The following is a 20,017-nucleotide window of genomic DNA, read 5'->3' on the forward strand; positions in this document are numbered from 1 at the left end:
GAAAGAACTTTCTTGATAGTTCTTGTATTTACATAATTCAATTCCCTAAAACGAGATTGAGATTAGAATTTAGGTGGTGTAAGCACCGCTGTTGTAGTACTCCTTTGGATATGTCAGTCAGGTTAGCTTATCCAGCTCTAAGAGTTTGAGGTAAGTTATGCATCATCGAGATACAGTGCTGTGCCAGGGCACGCTTGGTTTCAGAGCACAAGCTCGTTGGTTTGGGGTGCTTCTGTGCAGCAGGGGTAGACTACACTGAACTGGCTCTGGGCACGGTGGAGTGCCGTTTGCACAGTAGGGCCTGTTACTTAGAACTGCGTGGACACATCTGTTCTGCTTTTAAACTCAAGCTGGTATATCTGCCTGGAGGTGTGCTGTGTGCACATGGCAGCTCAGGTGTCACAGACTCTAGGATCCTAGGCATCATATTTTGCTATTTGGCTGTGCCTGTGTTGTATGGTTAGAAACTGTTCTGAATTTCTGCAAAAATAACTCTGTAAAACATATGTTACACAGACCTGTCAAGCTCAGTGAGAATGTTGCTTATGGATTTTTTAAATTTTTTTTAATTTAACCCTTATTATTATTCTGTTCCTGGTAATACTTACTTATAATCTTTAAAACCCTTGGAAAATAGGGAATAGTTAAAGAGTTTTGTGGCTCATTTATCTCACAAATCCAGTTTTTCTTTACAATCCATTTTTATTTTTATTTTTACCAGCCAAGAAGCTGGTTAGTTTTCTGGTTTGGACCTGCAATGTGATCGTATTATCTCCAATGGATTTTCCTTTTGAAATCGTTCCTTCTGTTCAAACAGCCGTGATAGTTGTTGTGTCTGCTCACAGGATGAGCAAAATTCAGGCAGGCACTGATAGGAATGTTCTTTGTGTCATACATTTCATAAAGATACTTAGGTAGTCTTTCTTCATAAACCTATTTATGAATGGCTGCTATTTCACCCCCCTCGGCAGTATAATTCTGTTAATTTCAACACACTGAGTGATCTTACAATGATCTTGCTTTATCTTTCCCAAACCATAACCTTTTCATATGCTATTCAGACTTTTCTTGGCTTTAATAATAATTTTTAAAAGGTGGCTTTTTATTTTAAGCATATAAGTAGGTTTGAGATTACATTACAGTTTCCTGTATATTTAAATAAAGGAATTTAGGTCTTGAGTTTACTTCAGCAGATGTTGTCTGACTTGCCCTCTGTGGTTTGTTTCACAGGAGTCTGTTTCTGAAACTGAGAGAATTTCTGGAGGTTCAGCTGACCACTAGTTAGTAGTCTATACCAGCTTGGTATCAGCAAATGCCAGACAGGCTGCTTGACTTACGCTTTTTGTCTTTATGGATCCCTAGAATCCTTTTTTCTTCCCTCCCTCTTCCTTAAAATTGTTAACTTGATTTTCCAGAGTATGGGATATTTTTGGAGCTGTTTCTTCTCTTCTTCTCTTATACATACTTTAAAAGGGACAGGATATGCAGAGTGAGGGGAAGAAAATACCTTGAACTCCATTTACTGTAACTTAGACACTATTGTGTTCTCAAACTTTTCATCCTGTTGTAGTTCGGGAATTCACAGAAAAAAGACTGTATCTCATGGCTGGTGTCTTGTTATCTTGAATGTGAATATGTACTACAAATGAAAAGCAAAATGCTACTGGTGACTTTTTTTTGGTCATTCATTTTAGAACTGACAGAACAGTTAAAAAGAGGGAGTAGCAGACTGATAAATGTGCTTTAGATTCTTTTTTCCTTTTCTGATAGAGATGTTATGATACTGTTATGACCTAATCCTGCTCTTGCTGTCTATCACAACTATGGAACTAGAGTTGATTTTTTAAGAAAAACACCTTGTGAAGAGTATAAAAATTCTGTCAACAAAAGACCTTGTGTCAAAAAAACCCACTGGTCTTATAACTTGTAATTTCCATGTTTTTCTCTGGCTCTTACACTTGATATTTACTGTGGAGGAAATCTAATGAAGTTTTGAACTTTCCAGGTTGCTACTCCAGGTGTTAAACAAGGACCAGCTTCACAGGCAGCACCTCAGCAGCCGGTAATAGCTGATAAGCAGCCAGGTCATGAACCTGCCTCTCCACGAAGTCTTCAGCGCTCAAGGTATGTTGAAATACTTCTCTGTGCTGTCCTCTGTTTTTGCTCTGGATTCAATGTATATTGTATGTGTTACAATTTGTGGATTCTTCTTTGGTCTATTTATTGAACATGTGATTTAATTCTGCTGCTACTGAAAGGGTGCAGCTAAATATCTTTGTTGCAGGGCCAATGTGTTAGATCCTCCACTTTAGGACCACCACTAGAATTCCAGTCACAAAAGCAAAATGGAATTAATATTTCTGCCCTGTCACTCTGGAGTCAGTTTTACAAGTGATTCCTTGTATTGTGATCTCAGAGTTTGACATTTTTGTTTCTTTCTGTGCAGTTCTGGGACTAAAGGCTTTTTACTCCATATGATTTGCTTAGTGTTGGCTGTTTGTGGTGTCTTGCTGTAGTGCAATATGATTTTTAAAATTAGTAATAACTTTTGTCTATCAGGCAATTTGCTCCTTTAATGAAAATGTTAAGTAAGTCTCACAAATTCTTTTCCTTGGCCAGACTTTTTTGTCAGCATTTCAGCCTATTCAGATCTTGCAGGATAAGAGCACTTAGCTATGAATTTATAAGGTGAGTTTAGAATCCATATCTTGTCTGAAATTTTTCTTTTGACAAGGTGGACTTTTCATTGTGTAGGATGCTCTTCACTTTATTGTACTGGTTCCAGGGGCTGCAGCCAAAGATCTGTCATAAGATCCTTCTGTAATGGAGTCATGATCTAGCACTGTGACAGAAGGAGATTGCAGGCTGACTTTTTAAAAAAGTGCATCATCACAATGGATTCCTGTAAATGTACAAGGTGTTGCACTTCTTAAAAGCTAGATTTTTAGAGTGGTTGAATAAGGTGTGGGATACTAAAAAACGCAACCAGCCAAAAAACCCACATAGCAGCATACTTGAAGCTACCTGGTGGTGTTTTCCAGATCATAAAATAGTGAGGTCCTTTTATCTGCCTTTCTGAGACTTCAATTCTGTATCATCAATATGCTAGCTTATTTTAGATTTACACATCTGTGTTGCTTTTTGTTGTTTTTGTGGAGAGAGGGGGGTTGTTTTACATTTGGGGTGTGATTTTTGTTTGTCTGCTTGGCAGCCCTGTCCTGACCGGCTTTGCTGGAGACACTGTGATATTGATCAGTTTGAGAGTACAAACAGAAGCAAGTCAGAAGTTTCTGAGTCTTTAATGTTGGTTGTCTTACAGACACTTGATTCTAATCTTTGACAGATGTCTGGATGGGTAGAATAAAGACATAGTGTACCATCTCCAGTCTCTATTCATTATGGATGGTGCTGTTTAAATCTTTCTGAATTACAGTACAAAAATAAAATTATACTTGATAAATAACTAAAGCTTTTTAATATGGGGACCTTTTTATAAGGAGCAGTGAGGTTTTGGGGAATAGCTCCCAGTTGCAGACCTTTTTGTCCTTTACTGATCACTCTTAAGAATAAGACTATCTTCCTTAGCAAGATAGTCTTATTCTTGGAATCACTCACCATGGCCTGGAGTCTGTGTGAAGTGATAATGGTGGGCATTTGGCCTGATAATCTATACACTCTACTGTGTGTCTCCCCCTCGCACTGGGTTCATAGAACTTCCTGCTCTGGCATAACTCATAGCCATACCAAGTTCCCTTTAGGGATCTACTGGCCCTCTACCAACCATTGCTCCGCTTGGCATCAGCATTTTGCTGGAGAGGAGAAGCTGAGTTTGTCCCAGCAACTGCACTGCTGAAGCAGAGGGGTCATACAGGTAGCACTGTCCCCTGTCTGAGCAGGAGGCAGGGCACAAATAGAGGAGAGTGTGCAGCCTAGTGTCAAAGGTATTGTGACAATATTAGTATAGACTCAGGGGTGACCTAATTGATGTTTACAAATATGTTAAGGGCGAATGTCGTGAGGATGGAGCCAGGCTCTTCTCAGTGATGCCCAGTGGTAGGACAAGGGGCAGTGGGTGTTAAACTGGAACACAGGAGGTTCCGCTTAAACTTGAGAAGAAACTTCTTTACGGTGAGGGTGGCAGAGCACTGGGACAGGCTGCCCAGGGAGGTTGTGGAGTCTCCTTCTCTGGAGACATTCAAGACCCGCCTGGATGCCTTCCTGTGTGATCTCATTTAGGTTCCTGCTCTACCAGGGGGGTTGGACTGGATGATCTTTTGAGGTCCCTTCCAATCCCCAACATTCTGTGATTCTGTGATCCTGTGTCTCTCAAATCGTTACATGTTTGTGATGGAGGTATATTGTGCATCATGAATTCATGCATTTCTGTTTCTTTTGGAAGTGTCTCATTTACAAAAATGGAAGATTAAGGACCAGGTGATTTGGAGAAACCTGTGTGACTGGTGTTTTCTTCTGCTCAGTGCAGTGGAGTTGAATGAAAATGGACCAGCTCAGATGTAGATTTACTCATCTGCAAAAGTTTTACTGTGTCCAAACGGTATTTCTGAATTGATAGAGAACAGATTATTCCTCTGTAGGCAAAAGCAGTCAGCTGGATTGGGGACTGCTCTTGAGGCTAACTCCCTTTACTTTTTTCATAGGAATAGACAAACACTTAGCAACCTGAACTGTGGACATGTGCTCCAAAAAGAGGCTCTGTGAATTAAGGTTGCATTTTTCTGCAGCTTAAAAACAGATTCATTGTCTTGAAGTTAATCACAACTACATTTCCTTTGCTTTTACTGTTACTAAAAGTTATAAGCGAATGGAGCTAGAATTATTTGTAACTTGTTCAGGAGGAAGCACCACCTAAGAAATATGTGAATAGGTATTGAGAACTTCAAAGTTGTGAGCATTTCAGTCATGTAAGTTAGGAAATTATGCGATGTAGGCATACAGTGAGTCTTTTTGTAAGATATTATTCCAAAGGCATGTCATGAATTATGTCTGCTTTAAAAATTGAACTAAATGAGTGCTTCCATAATTAATAGTTTCATCAGGTTGCTAGTTGTTCCTCTTTATTTCCAGAAAAGACTGGGAATGTTTTTCCTTTACCTTAGAAAATGCAAAACTGCTAGAGGGGAGAGGTGTTTGCTCCCATTTTTTGTAGATTGTAAGATTTTGTAGTTTGTAGCAGTGCATTTCAGAACTGTCTTGTTTTCATACTCTTCTACAGATGTTTTTGCCTCTCTGGAAGCATTCCGTTACCTGTGCCATAGTCAGTCTTTAACTCATCCAGCAGCTAAGGCAGGTGTTTGGCTTTATTGCAGGATTTAAAAATACAGCAGTAGTTTCTGACTGTTTATCATTGTTGCTTTCGTAGCTCCCCCTGCTGCTAACGTAGAACATAGCAGTGCTCGGATATTTTGTGACAGTATGTTTTGTTCATAATTAAGATAGAAGTTTATTTTTGAGAAAACCGCATGTTTTTTTTATTTTTTTCTGAAATGTCAGAGTGATTTTTACTGATGAAGTAGGAGTCAGAGAAGCCAGGTTCATAAATGGAGAGGAGGCAATTCGTAGGGGAACTTTGATCCTATCAGAACTAAGGAGTAAATAAGCATTGAAGTTCATACCTCAATTCTGCTTATTTAATAAATGTAGCCTTTCTCTACACTGTTGTCAGTATGCTGATGCTGTGTAAATACATAGAAACATAGAATAATTTAGGTTGGAAGGGACTTGTAGTTGTGAGTTAGTCCAAGTCCCGACTCAGAGTAGGACCGGCAAGTTTGAATTGCTATGGGCATTGTTTAGGTGATTTTTTTTTAATATCTCTGAGCATCTTCTAATGTTTGATTACCCTTACAGTAAAATAATTTTTCCTTATGTCTAATTAGAATTCCTCTTGCTGCAATTTGTGTTTCTGCCTCTTGTCCTGTCACTGTGCACCCCTAAAAAGAGTCTGTCTGCTATCCCCATAGGTACTTAAAAACAGTAAGAAGATTCTTCAGTCTCCTTCCCTCAGCTTTCTCTTTTCCAGAGTGAATAAACCCAGTTCTTTTAGGCTCTCCTGATAAGGCGTGTGCTTCAGGCCCCTAGTCATCTGTGTAGTCCTCTGCCAGATTCCTTTGGTGCGTTGGCAGTTTAGTTCTTGTCCAGTTTTGGGTTCCCTACTACGCAGTGCTCCAGGTACTGTGGATCTCAGAAGCTCTGAAGAGACCCCACTCTTGCTAATACAGCCTAGCATGGGCTTTACCACAGGGCTGCGTCGCTGACTCGCCTTTAACTTGTCCACCAGGATCCTTGTGTCCTTTTCTGCAAAGCTGTTTTCTACCCACTCGGCATGTGCTGCTCCGTGGGGTTGTTCCAGCACTGTTGCATGGGGTCATTCCACCCCCGGTGCAGGACTGCATTTGCCTTTTTTGAACTTGGTTTCTGTCTGCCCATTTAGGTCCTTCTGGATACCCTCCAGTGTATTGACTGCTCCCCCAAGTAGATGTCATCTGCAAGCCCACTGAAGGGGCACTGTGTCCAGGTTTTTAATAGAAGCGTTAGAACAGTATTGACCCCAGTGTTCATCAGTGAAGGATTAATACTAGTCACTGGCTTTCGATTGGTTTTTGTAGTGCTGACTGCAGCCTTTGAGCCCAGCTGTTCATTCAGTTTTTCACCCACCTTACACATGAAATATGGACTGGATAAGTGGACAGTTTGCCCATAAGAATACTATGGGAGATGATGTCACAGGCCTTTGACTGAAGTAAAAGTAAACAACATCACTGCCTTCCCCTTAGCCTCTGAGCCAGCCATCTCATCATAGAAGTCATTGAGGTTGGTCAGGCATCATTTTCCCTTTGGTAAATCTATGCTGGCTTTTTTTTTTTTTTCCCTTTTAGTCTTTCATGTAGCTGGGACCCCTTCCAGAAAGACTTGCTCTGTAACTTTCCCAGGGATTAAGGTCAGATGACCTGTATTTCCCCAGGCTGTCATCCTTGTGCTTCATGAAGATGGCTTTAACATTTGCTTTTTTTCCCCCATTGTCAGTAAACCTGCCTGCTCACCATGTTGCTTCAAAATCATGCAGCATCTGAGTTGCACTGGCCAACTCTCTTAGGTGCATACCATCTGGCTGCACAGACATATGTCCACTTGGCTTAACTGCTCCTTAACTTCTTCCTCTGCTGTAGGTAATACTTTACTTGCACTGATTCTGCTGATGTGCTTAGGCATGGGGAGGCCTGAGGGCAGATAGTACCCATAAAAACCCAGGCCAAAAAAAGTTGCTGACTGTCCTGGCCTTTTTCCATGTGGTTTGTCTCTGGATCCCCTTGCCTTGCAGAGGAGCAACCCAGCCCACCTGTTCCCTAACCTTTCATTTGCTGATGTACAGCACTTGTTGCCCTTCACATTCTTGGCTAGTTTCAACTCCAGCTTCAAAATCGAAATGCTGTTTTTTCCTAAGCAACATTTCCTGAATATTTCTACAGTTAAGTGTTTGTACTTCTAAGTGGTTTTTGAAGTAGTTGAGCCAATTACCGAGGAGAACACAGAGCACAAAACCCAAAGACTTTTTCCCCCAGTTACATCATATATTCCCTTTTGCAACTTCTGCTGCCTGAAATCAAGGGAAGTTTATGTATACAGCTCTTAACAAAGCTGCTGACAAAATCTTTCTACATTTTTTTTTTTTAATTCTAAACTTTAAACAAATCTGTGGGTACTGAAAGGAGTGAAGTTAAAGTCTCTGCTGCAGAGCAGAATGCTGTACCTAATTAGTTGGCTGCTTGTTTGGAAACCTGCTGTAATTCTGTAATTCTGCAAGTGCGAGTGATTAGGGTAAATGGTTGGGCATTGGACTGTAAAGATAGTTGCATTGTGCTAGGATGTTTTCAGTGCTCAAGGGGAGAGATTAGGTGATGAATTAAGATTCCTCTCAAATTTGCTTTTTCTTCATTTTATTTGTATCACTTGCAGGCAAGGTTTTAAAGAGTAGACTGAAATTATGGTCTGTGTTGAAAAGCTGTTGCCAGTGGGAGAGTGATTGTAAACATAATCTTGCGAGTGATGGCTAGGTACTTACATAATTAGTAGTACTGTTTCTCAGTGTATGTAGTGCCAAAGACCACTGTAACTGTGAGGTACTGTCACTGTTATGGTGCTAGTGATGTTCTTTTGTCCTGCTCAAGATTACAGCTTCCTTTGTCTTCCCTTACAAGGGTGGAGAGGACAGAGCAGACTGTTTTCATCCTGACCTGTCCTTCTAATCCATGTGAACATGAATAACTAGCACTGCTCCCACCTCTTCTTAGCAAAATAGAAGAACAAAGCCCTTCTCTGAGTGTGAGGGGGATGGGAGTGATTGAATGAACGTTGGAAAGACAAGTAAATTGTTTTTGCAAGGGATGGGGGGGTAGAAGAGGGCGTGTGCTGAAATGTCAGCTTCTAAGCTTCCCCACCAGGGGTTACATACTCCTCCCAGTGCAAGTTCTGGTTTCTTAGAAGATCAGATCACCTGGACAGCAGTGCTTGCAAGGAGGAGACAAACCCCCACATTCTGATCCTTTGTTTGATAAACCAAATAGTAGTTTTGATGCTAGTGAAAGTCACAGTGGAGTTGTCTACTGCTGATAATACAGAAGTTGATGAACTCTTACATGTAGCAGAACTGTGTAGCTGCAGCTCTGGCAGTTGTCAGATGTGGTTGGATCCATGTGATATGAGAGCACAGTGCTCATGCTGGCCCTGGTGCCTAGAATTCTGGACATATGGAAAGTATATTTAAGTATCAATTATTTTTACATGTTTTGGAGGAACTTCTTTAGCTTGTTGGGCTTAATGTTAGGTGTTCAGGTTGTATATCATAGCTTTTTTGAGAGAAGTGATACAAGTGAAACAAAAAAACCTATTTCTTTACCTAGAGAGTTTACTTTCCAAGTGTAAGGTGGAGGTTGAGAATTTGCAGATTGCGAGTACCAGAGTCCTTGTGGATTAGTCAGTCATAGCAGGTTACCCAAAATTTGACTAAGCAGTACCCACCTTTTTAGTCATTGCAGCAGGAAAAATAGGCTTTTATCAAGAGATGGAATTGTTAAGAAGGAACTCTTGAGAAGGCCGTTCCCATACACGAGGAGGTACGGAGGAAAAATGTCTTGTAAAGTGTAGTGAGAGGGTGATTATTAGAGGGAAGCAGTTTTTAAAAAGAATGCTTAAAGCAATGGCTAGAATACGTTGTAGATAATGTAATCCTGAGCACTGTGGATGGCAAAAGACTGCTATGCCAAGATCAATGTGAGAGTTTTTTTAGTAAAAATTAGAAGTTTTTGACCAAGAATTATAGTTGCAAAGTAGAATTGGAAAAGCTGTGTATTGGTATAGTGTTCAGATAATGTAAATGTTATGTTTGCTTGTGTATGGAGATCTGAAAGAAGACAGTCAGTCTTTGTCTGAGGCACAGAGTTTTTGGTTCATCTTACAGCACACATATCAGTGGAACATGTCTCCCTGCGTCTGTTTTCCAGCAACAGGTTAACACACCAACCGGAAAAACGGCAGCATGAATATGTTCCAGTAAAGCAATCAAATTGGTAGCTACAAACATACTGGTCCTGTGATACTTCTGTTCTCTTGAGTGCTTTAAGTGAGGGTATAAAATATCACAGAGTCACCTAGGTGTTTATATTTTGACATTAGTAAATGGTTATACCTCCTCAAAGCCCATATTGTCATATTTTTAGATGAGGACATCGGACTTTGTACTTGATAATTATTGTGACACTTTGTGATATTCTGTTGAATAAACCAGCTTGACTCCCATCTGATACATCATTATTGAAAATCGTAGGTTTGCAGCTATTTGAAGGAAGAACATATGTGTGCATATTCTCTATCCAACACTAAAATGTAGACACAGTTTACATCTTGTCCAGCACAGAGCCACCAAGATGATTAAGGGAGTGGAGCATCTCCCTTATGAGGAAAGGCTGAGGGAGCTGGGTCTCTTTAGCTTGGAGAAGAGGAGACTGAGGGGTGACCTTATTAAGGTTTACAGACATGTAAAGGGCGAATGTCAGGAGGATGGAGCCAGGCTCTTCTCAGTGATGCCCAGTGGTAGGACAAGGGGCAGTGGGTGTGAGCTGGAACACAGGAGGTTCTGCTTCAACTTGAGAAGAAACTTCTTTACTGTGAGGGTGACAGAGCACTGGAACAGGCTGCCCAGGGAGGTTGTGGAGTCTCCTTCTCTGGAGACATTCAAGACCCACCTGGACACTTTCCTGTGTGATCTCATTTAGGTCCCTGCTCCAGCAGGGGGATTGGACTAGATGATCTCTGGAGGTCCCTTCCAATCCCTGACATTCTGTGATTCTGTTACAGTTATCAAACTTTAAAGAACCCCAACCAAACACAAACCTGTTATACTGTAGCACTCGGAACAGTTCCCATACAAGTAGGAGGGTTGTGGAAAAGTTGCATAGGTTTGGTCTACCAGAAGTATTTACTTGTGGTTTAAATGCTTTATATATATTTGTGGCTGGAAGCAATGAATTTAAGTGTTTATTTCTCTATAGTTTTACATCTGTTTTTAAGTGCTCACTTTTTCTTTTTTTTTTTTTTTTCTTTCTTCTAGTAGTCAAAGAAGCCCATCACCAGGTCCAAATCATACCTCTAGCACTAGTGCATCAAATTCAACACCTGCACCACAAAATACATCTGTACGACCCACTTGCTCATTAACACCCACGCTAGCAGCACACTTCAATGAAAATCTTATAAAGCATGTTCAAGGCTGGCCTGCAGATCATGCAGAAAAGCAGGTGAGTACACTTGCACTTTGTTCCCAGTGGGAGTGCAAAATGTGTAGCTTAAAATTTTGTTTTCTTATACAGGTTGCTTTTTCTAGGAATTAAAAGTATTTAAAAAACCCCTGAAGCTTGGCCTTAGCCAGGAGAGGGGAGAGGGATCAGGCCAGACCTGCAGGTTTTACATGTGCTTGCCATTTAGCAGATGAGTGTTTTCAGTCTTAAAGTAACAGTGCTTTTGAAATTCTCTCAGATGAAGAGCTGTCCTCATAACTATTTTCTTACTGCCAAGGTTCTGTTGAAAATTACAAAGAACATAAATTTCAACAATTTTTTATAATAATTTTGTTATGTGGAAAATGTTATGAATTAGGTGACAAAGTTTAAACTCTTTGAAACTTCTCCACAGTTTGAGTCAGAGTTGTTAGCTCTACACAGTGAAAAAGGAGCTCTGCCTTGTTTGTTGTACCCAGGTTTTAAGATGATGTAGAGGACTCTGGCTGACTTTGGGCTATTTTTACATAATGGGAATTCCAGTAGAATTGCCATCCATATTTTATAACCAACTGCAATGAAACCTATCCTCTTGTGGTAATACAGGGAAACTGGAAGCGTGTCAGCTGTTTGGAATGTATTACTCAAAGGGACCATATTGGTTGAGTCTAGTTCAAGTCCTTTCACAGGCAGCTCTGTCTGACACAGTCTGTATGGGATATTAATCTTACCTAGCCCAGTTTATGTTGGTCTTTTGAAGAGTGGTTGCATGCTGGCTCAAGCCTACACTGGAGACTTTTGGGTAGTAGCTTGCAGGATGACTCCTAGAAGTGCAGTCTAGACTGATACCCTGTTTGGACTCTGTTCAGAGTTTTTGCTTTCTTTCTTTTCATTAATTTTTTAAATTTAATTTTAAGACATTACCAACCTGTACTGAGTCAAACAACTGAGCCATTTCTGTGGAATGTGTGTTTAAGGAAATGGTGCAGCACAGCCACTTCTCTCTGTGGCCTTGGCCTGTAGTTTTGATGGTGTTATTTTGATTGTGTACTGAATTGACATATATCTTAATGCAGAAAATACAGATTTATACAGTCCATAGGTCATTTTTTTCCCCACTATCGGTAATAGACTGCTAGGTGGTCATGTACTTAGTTGGATACTTTTAACTTTGTGCTGATTGTTACATCTGCTATTTCATATTTCTTCACGTGACAGTGTTGTTTATAGGCCAGTTTTGAATAGTAACACTTGAGAGATTTAAGTCAGATATTTGATAGAAAAAGTGAATGAAAGTGTAGGTGCAATACATGCTGAAGAAGGTAAGCTAGATGGAAGTGGAAAGGCTAAAATATGCAGTGCCTTGGTTTCTTCAGATTTCTAACCAGATGCATAGCTTAAGTTGAAATTAGGGCATAAGAGCATATGTCAGAGTAAACTGAAAAATACGCAAGTAAATAAATTAGATGAGCCAGGACAGGTATGTGTTGACCTAGTCAGACTTGAAATGTGCTGTGCCATAATTAGTACCTAAAACAATCTTGGACCACTAGCAGTTATCTCACGGAAATCATAAGAAGCAGTTAATACGAAAAACTGGAAAACAATCCAGTAATGTAGTTAATTAGAAAATAATCCACATAACTATCTTTACGGAATGTGAGAAATGGGGAATTGTAGGTGGTCTCAACTCAGTAATTTTAGTAGAAAAAATGATTAATTTACCTTTTTACAAACACCTGAAATAAAATCCTGACAATAGTCAGCATGGACCTTTTAGAAAGAAATTATATCAGGTGGGTTTTTTGTTTTGTTTTTTCTTTTGATATCAGACTTTGGTAATATGGGAAAGCAATAAATGTTATATTCTGATTTGCAGCAAGACTGTTAACACCTTTTAACAAGAATCTTGTATGCAAAAATTATTTTAAGGCCTTTTAAATGAGATTAAGATGGATGACAGATCAGCTTAAAAAGAAGTACTTTGAAAGTCATTATTGATAGTTTGTTATTGGTCTCAAGGCTTTGGAGTTGTATAGGGAGGACACGTGAAATAAGTCCTACTGGAGACCAGGGTACTCCTGTATATTGACACAGTCCAGAAAAGACGACTTTGAATATAAGTGCTTCTTTGAATTGAAGAATGACAGAAGTTGATGAAGACCTGTGCTAAATACCATTATTTTCGGGAAGGAAGAATCAAGTATACAAGTACTTAAGCAGATGTTGTGGATCCAGCCCCGGTAGGCAGCTAAGCACCACACAGCCGCTTGCATACTCTCCCCGAGTAGGATGGGGAAGAGAACTGGAAGGGCAAAAGTGAGAAAACTTGTGGATTGAGAAAAAGACAGCTTAATAAGTAAAAGAGGGACGGAGGGGAAGTGATGCAAAAGCAGTCGCTTACCACCAGCCAGTCCTCAGGCACTGACAATCCCTGGAAAACTGCTCCCCAGTTTTATTGCTGATTGTGACATTGTATGGTATGGAATATCCCCATGGTCAGTTTGGATCAGCTGTCCCAGCTGTGTTCCCTCCCCGTCTTTTGTCCACCCATGAGCTGTTTGCTGGGGAAGAAAGCCTTGATGCTGTGTAAGCACTGCTCAGAAACAGCTAAAACACTGATGTGTTATCAACACTGTTTTGGTCACAAATCCAAAATGTAGCACCACGTGGGCTGCTATGAAATTAACTTCATCCCAGCCAGACCCAGTACAGCAGAAAATAACATTGCTAACCAGTAATACTGCAGAGACAGATCTATTTGAAACAATTTTTTTTTCCAGTGTGCTGCTTGCAAGAAGTCCTCTTTCCTTATTGAGTGTGATACACAGGACCTCAGAGTAATTATACCAGTCTCCTTGGTGCTGTTGAGAAGTTCTCTGGAGTCATATATCCAATTCAGTGAGAAGACTTTAAGAAATGCACATTTTGGAAATGCCTTCTAAATTTACACTTCTGCTTATCTCCACCTGACTAAGTGGAACCACACCAAGCTGTGTGGTTTGGTCAACACGCTGGAGGGAAGGGATGCCATCCAGGGGGACCTTGACAGGCTTGAGAGGTGGAAAACCTCTGTGCAAACCTCATGAAGTTCAGCAAGACCGAGTGCAAAGTCCTGACCTGGGTTGGGGCAACCCCAAGCACAAATACAGGCTGGGCAGAGAATGGATCGAGAGCAGCCCTGAGAAGGACTTGGGGGTGCTGGTGGCTGAGCTCAACATGAGCCGGCAGTGTGCACTCGCAGTCCCCATGTCCTGGGCCGCATCAAGAGAAGCGTGGCCAGCAGGTCGAGGGAAGTGATCCTCCCCTTGTACTCTGCTCTTGTGAGACCCTCCCTGAGCTGGAGTGCTGTGTCCAGTTCTGGGGCCCCCAACATACAGAGGACATGGACCTACTGGAGCAAGTCCAGAGGAGTCCACCAGGATGATCAGAGGGTTGGAGCACCTCTCCTATGAGGACAGGCTGAGAGAGTTGGGGCTGTTCAGCCTGGAGAAGAGAAAGCTTAGGGGAGATCTTATAGCGGCCTTCCAGTACCTGAAGAGGATACAGAAAGGCTGGGGAGGGAGTTTTTTCAAGGGCAGGTAATGATAGAACAAGGGGAAGTGGCTTTCAGCTGGATGAGAGTAGATTTAGCTTATATACTAGGAAGAAATTCTTTCCGGTGAGGGTGCAGAGACACTGGAACAGGTTGCCCAAGGAAGTTGTGGGTGCCCCCTCCCTGGAAGTGTTCCAGGCCAGGTTGGATGAGGCTTTGAGCAACCTGGTCTAGTGGAAGGTGTCCCTGCTGATGGCAGGGGGATTGGAACTAGATGATCTTTAAGGTCCCTTCCAATCCAAAGCATTCTATGATTCTCTATTGAAATAACAGAGTTTGTCTGGAAGAGAACACCTGAAGAGGGTTGCAAAGGTTTGTTTTTTTCCCCTGTATAAGGTAGCTGGAAAGAAGATAGCATTCAATTATTTTTGTTACTAAGGCTTAATTTGGATGAGAAATTTAAGTCTGCCATTGAAATAGTGGATGGAGACTTTTAACACTTTGGGAACTCGGATCCCTGTCATGTACTGTCTTTCAGGATAGTTGGGTAAACTTTTGTCAGTGTCAAGGAAATCTAAACCATCCCAGCCAGTTGTTTCCAATGCATGATTCAAAATCCTGACCTTCATGTGTAACCATTGCAGGCATCAAGATTACGTGAGGAAGCCCATAACATGGGAAGTGTCCATATGTCAGAAATTTGTACTGAATTAAAGAATTTAAGGTCTTTAGTTCGAGTATGTGAAATTCAAGCAACTTTGCGTGAGCAAAGGTAAGTGTGTGCTCGGTGTTTATTTTCAAAATGGTAATTTTCAAGGTGGTGTTAGAATTCCCGTTCTGTTACTGTTTTGCATGCGCTGTATTTGCTGATGACTCTGTAAGTATGCCAATAGTTGCCAGGTTTGCAGGTTGTCCTCCCTGTGTACGTTCTACCTGTTTCCCACACAGATACCTCTTAGTCTCCAGTGAATAGAACCAGATATGCAACTTCTGTATGTATTTTCACTTAGAACAGTATCTTTCTAGATACATTAGTGCATTAGGAAGAACTGATTAACTCGCACTAGTTCAGCATGCTTCCAAAATACCTCCCTATGCATAGGTCACATAGTACACATCTACATGGTTTATACTGGTTTGCATGAGACATTTCTTAGGTCTAAAGCCAGAACAAGTTTGAAGAGGTCTCACTGCTATCACAAGTAAGGAAAAAGTAATGTTTGTTTCTTACTTAGGTAGGAGGCATCTGGGAAGATATTGGGGTTCTTTAGTGAGATGTTGATTGTAGCAAAGTTGACTTCAGTGCTTAAATCAGTAATAGAGGGCTTGTGTATCACTGAAGCAGTACACAGGCACGTTGTTAGACTGTTGTGCAAGACTGAAGTTTAGTCTTACAACATATGCTGAAACTTTTCACCTGTAGTCATGATCCTGAATCTGCTTTCATACTCAGTTTCTTTTTTGAATTGTTATCCTGTCTATTAAGTCACGCTGCAGTTTGAATGCAGTGATTCTGATTTACTGTTTTAAGCAGCTTTAATAGCATTGCATGCTGTTTCAACAGCTAGCTTTATCCTAGAAGCTCTTGCTTTTTGGCAGTTAGTAAATTGTAGTCAGAAGTAGGCTGTAATATATTTGTAAATATTTGCTAGTAAAGAATAAAAAATGTCCATTCTTTCCAAAATTTTATTTCATAACTTCATAAACTACAGTTCCTTCAGAACTGCTTGGTTTCTTACAGATGAAATAAAATCTCCTGAAGTTTTATTTCTGTTTCTGGATGCACATTTGATCTGAAAGAACATGTCAAATGCTGTTGTTCAGCTCACTAAATAGCACCTTGTTTCATGTACACTGTGTATCATTAACCTACCAATGGATAATGATTATTATGACTTTGAATCTGTGATAACATTTATCTTTTATTTTTGCTGTATGGCATAAGTGACAAGTTGATGGGGGGAGGCTTTTGCAAAGGATGGGATTATCAAAGCCAATACATCTGAATAATCATGTTTTTTCTATACTTTTGCACAGAAGAGAACTATTTAAATTTGTTCTAAGAGGGAAGTTTATCTCTGGGCAAAGCAAGTATATTGTTTTAACCATAACTGACAGCATGTGAAAAGAAACTTTTCATTGACTGCTATCTTGTATATGCCCATGCCTTTTAATATTTCTTTCAGTCTGTCTGTCCTAATTGTGTTTCATCTATTTTTCAGTAGAAAATTAATTTTTACAGAACTAGGCACATATATGAAAAGTGTTCTACAAAAGTCTGCTTAAGTGGATGCTTTTTCTGCATCTATTAGAGTTTCTTCAGACTTTATAGAATATTTATATGAAAGTTCAGCTTTCCTTGAATATTTTTCTGAATTCATCCACGTGCTTGCATTACACTTCAGCATCATGAGAAGTCATTACAAATTATTCATTACAAATTCTGGGAAACTGTGTTAAACCAAATGTTCATTAATGACAATAGTAGTTTATAACAGTAGTTCTGTAGAAGAAGGAATAATTTATTTCTCAGCCATTTTTTTCCTTAGATGTCTTTTAATGATCAGATATTTTGAGATTGGAACTTACTGTAACTAGAGACTACCTTTAGTATAAATTGTTATTGTACCAGCCACAGCCAAATACTAGGAAGTGTTGTGCCTAGAAGAAAACTTCCTAGTTTTAAAAAAATTGAGTGCTTTGGGTTGTTGTACAGTCTGGAAAACTGCATGACATGGGCATAATACCACTCCTTGGAATATTCAGTTACTCAACCTACTTTTCAAGTATTCTGCTTTTTCTGGGAGTTAAATTCAAGTGAAGAACAGGCTTAAACATAGCTGTGTATCAGTCATAATTAAATACAGCAACTTAATTTTCTGAACTAAGGAGTCAAGTACTGCATGTCTCTATGCATCTGCATACAATGTTCATAGGTGATTGAACAGGTTGGGAATTCATTTGAAATTTATTAATAGAGCTAAGGAGCTTGGCATTGTTTGCTGAGATTGTAGAATTACTTGTGTAGATACTTATTTAATACCTCTGTATAATGGAAATGTTTATACTCATTTAATTCTTTTCTCTTGCAGGATACTATTTTTGAGACAACAAATTAAAGAACTTGAAAAGCTAAAGAATCAGAATTCCTTCATGGTGTGAAAAGTTATAGACAATTGCACATGGTTTTGAGTACAGGAACTATTAAACTGATGCCCAGTCTTAACACTTTTGAGCTGCATTTGAGTAGACTTTGGACCGTTGAGCTGGGCAGAAAAAAGTTGACGTGGGGAAGGGGACAGGAGGGAGTCAAATTCAGGGGAAAGATACAAGAATGATTTGTAAAACCCTTGAAATGTAGATTTCTTGTAGATGTATTCTTCACGTTGTAAATATGTTTTGTAGAGTGAAGCCATGGGAAGCCATGTGTATCAGAGCTTAGACATCCAAAACTAATCAATGCTGAGGTGGCTAAATACCTAGCCTTTTACATGTAAACCTGTCTGCAAAATTAGCTTTTTTTTTTTTAATTTCTTTTTTTTTTTTTTTTTTTTAGTTAATTTATCATTCAGAAATCTTGCATTTCCTAAAATTCAATGCAAGCGCCAGGCGATCTGTGTCTAAGGCTGCAACAATTGGGGTAATGTACAAAATATGGTGAAACAACTGTTTCCACACTTGCACCGAATCAAGAGCAGTGCTTCTCCATTTCTGTTTTACAGAGAAATGTTTTTCATTTTCTGTGTTCCATTTCCCCGTGAAATCCTAAATCTGATTTTATCAGTTTTTTTAATGCTTCTAATTTTCTCTTTTCTTAAGGCACTGTTGCTATGGCACTTTTCTATAATCTTTTCATTCCTGTGTACAGTAGCTTAAAATTGCAGTGATTGAGCATAACCCACTTGTTTGTATAAATTATTGAAACGTATTTCCATTTGCACCCTGTAAGAATGGACTTATAGTACTGCTGGGCATGTGTGCTGAAAGTACATTACTTGCTCAAATATAAGGAAATAGCCCAATGAACATGTTAACATGGTTGTGGGAGGGGAAAGAGGAAAAAAAAAAAAGCTAGTCAGATGTGAATTGTATCTGTTGTAATAAACATGTTAAAACAAAGAGACACTGGTTTTCATTTCCTTTGGTCAACACATTAAAATTTGGTCTGTTTGGGGACTCTTTATCAGAACTGTTCTTGTTGAACATTTTTGTACTTAAATAATTCCTCAAGGGAGGTTTTGTTTAAAACTTGTAAACAGGAAAATGTGTATAAAATATTTAATGAAATATAAAATTCAACAAGAATGATTTAAGACACCTCCCCAGCAGCTGTCATATGTTAACTCCTGGTTTACCTGTCTTGATATTATGACATTTCATTTCGAAGGATGTTTGTGTTGTAGCTAACTGTTTAAGTCTGGTGCTGACTGCTGTTCTTAACCATCACAAAACGCTGAATTTGTGTAATTCGAGCAACCCACTGTTTGAAAATGGTGGCAAAGCTCAGCTTTGTATATTGTTTCCTAAAGTATATTAAAAATAAAAAAGAAACTATTGCTACTACAAAATACACGTGACTTTTTCTTTGCTTAAAAACAATAGCTAGTTCAGTATTTGCAGAGCTGTATGCGTTACAGTAGCCTGTTAAGTAAGAAAGATTGTAGGTGATGGATTAAAAAAAATTATAAAGGTGTTGACATGTGATGCTACAAGTTTTGTTCCTACAAAATACTGTCTTTCAGCACCAGAAACATTACTTGGTTTTTATTTTGCCTTGTTCCATGTTGAGTGGGCTCGGACTGATTTTTAAAAGCAGGTTTTTAAAAGTGGAAGCTTCAATGCTCTATCCTAACAAGACATTGCAAATGGAGCAAGTTTAAATAACTAACAACAAAATATCAGAAATCAGGACAGATTGACTTGTCGTTTTTCCTCACTTCTTAGCCTAGTATGTGCTGTTGTGTTTCATATCATGCAAATGTTTGGTTTTGCTGAGAAACTGGGAATGGAATAATCTTGAGTGAATTAATTTTAACATACATAATTTGTGCATTTTTAGAGACCCCAGGCGGCTTCCTGAGACTCTTGTATTTGCCTCATGTCATGTTTCTTGTATTGTTTGTGGTCTTGAGGTTGCCAAAGCATAAGGCAATAGCATGTGAAATGGATGGACATACAGGTGATCTTTCACTGGCCTTAGTTCTGGTATTTTGCTATTTAGTTACTTGATGAGACAGAGATTGCTTCTGTCTAATAGATATGCTGTGTCTATACAAGTGTATTTTGTTCCCTTTTGGTTCATATTTTGCCCTCTATAACATCCTGTATCAATGAGCTTCACAAGTTAAATTTGTTCTGTAGAAAATTGCTTTGGATTTTTTTTTTTTAAACTCTAGTTTGAATGAATTTTTCTTATGCTTAGCTGCTGCCTGTTGATTTTATTATTCATTGTTTTACAGGAGAGTTTGTCTTCCAGCCTAAAGAGTACTAGTCTGTTTTATCACATGAGAACTTTCATGATATACAAATAGTGACAAATAACTTGGGAGTAACAAGGATTAATGTGCTGCTTTAACCCTTTAAAAGTTAACCCTCTCCCTTTCTCTTTCTCTCTCTCATGCAATAAAGGTTTCTTCTTTGTCAGCATCATGGCAGTGTACTGAAAGCTTGTTGGCTTCTGTATTTGCTCGCC

General features: G+C 39.4%; 1 protein-coding gene across 2 annotated transcripts in view; it reads left to right on the top strand.

Annotated features, from left to right (window-relative positions):
* The window catches only part of WAC (WW domain containing adaptor with coiled-coil), a 60,866-nt gene extending 42,228 nt beyond the window's left edge, over positions 1–18,638 (top strand). For both annotated transcript variants that reach the window (XM_010168803.1, XM_010168878.1), the window contains 4 exons: positions 2,006–2,124; positions 10,625–10,811; positions 14,970–15,097; positions 17,418–18,638. In XM_010168803.1, the coding sequence (XP_010167105.1) occupies positions 2,006–2,124; positions 10,625–10,811; positions 14,970–15,097; positions 17,418–17,487 (504 nt within the window). In that variant the 3' untranslated portion in view covers positions 17,488–18,638. The remainder of the gene's footprint in view (positions 1–2,005; positions 2,125–10,624; positions 10,812–14,969; positions 15,098–17,417) is intronic.
* The last annotated feature ends 1,379 nt before the right edge of the window (positions 18,639–20,017 follow it).

This window comes from Antrostomus carolinensis, unplaced genomic scaffold, assembly GCF_000700745.2.
Source record: "Antrostomus carolinensis isolate BGI_N321 unplaced genomic scaffold, ASM70074v2 scaffold7930, whole genome shotgun sequence".
Taxonomy (NCBI): domain Eukaryota; kingdom Metazoa; phylum Chordata; class Aves; order Caprimulgiformes; family Caprimulgidae; genus Antrostomus; species Antrostomus carolinensis.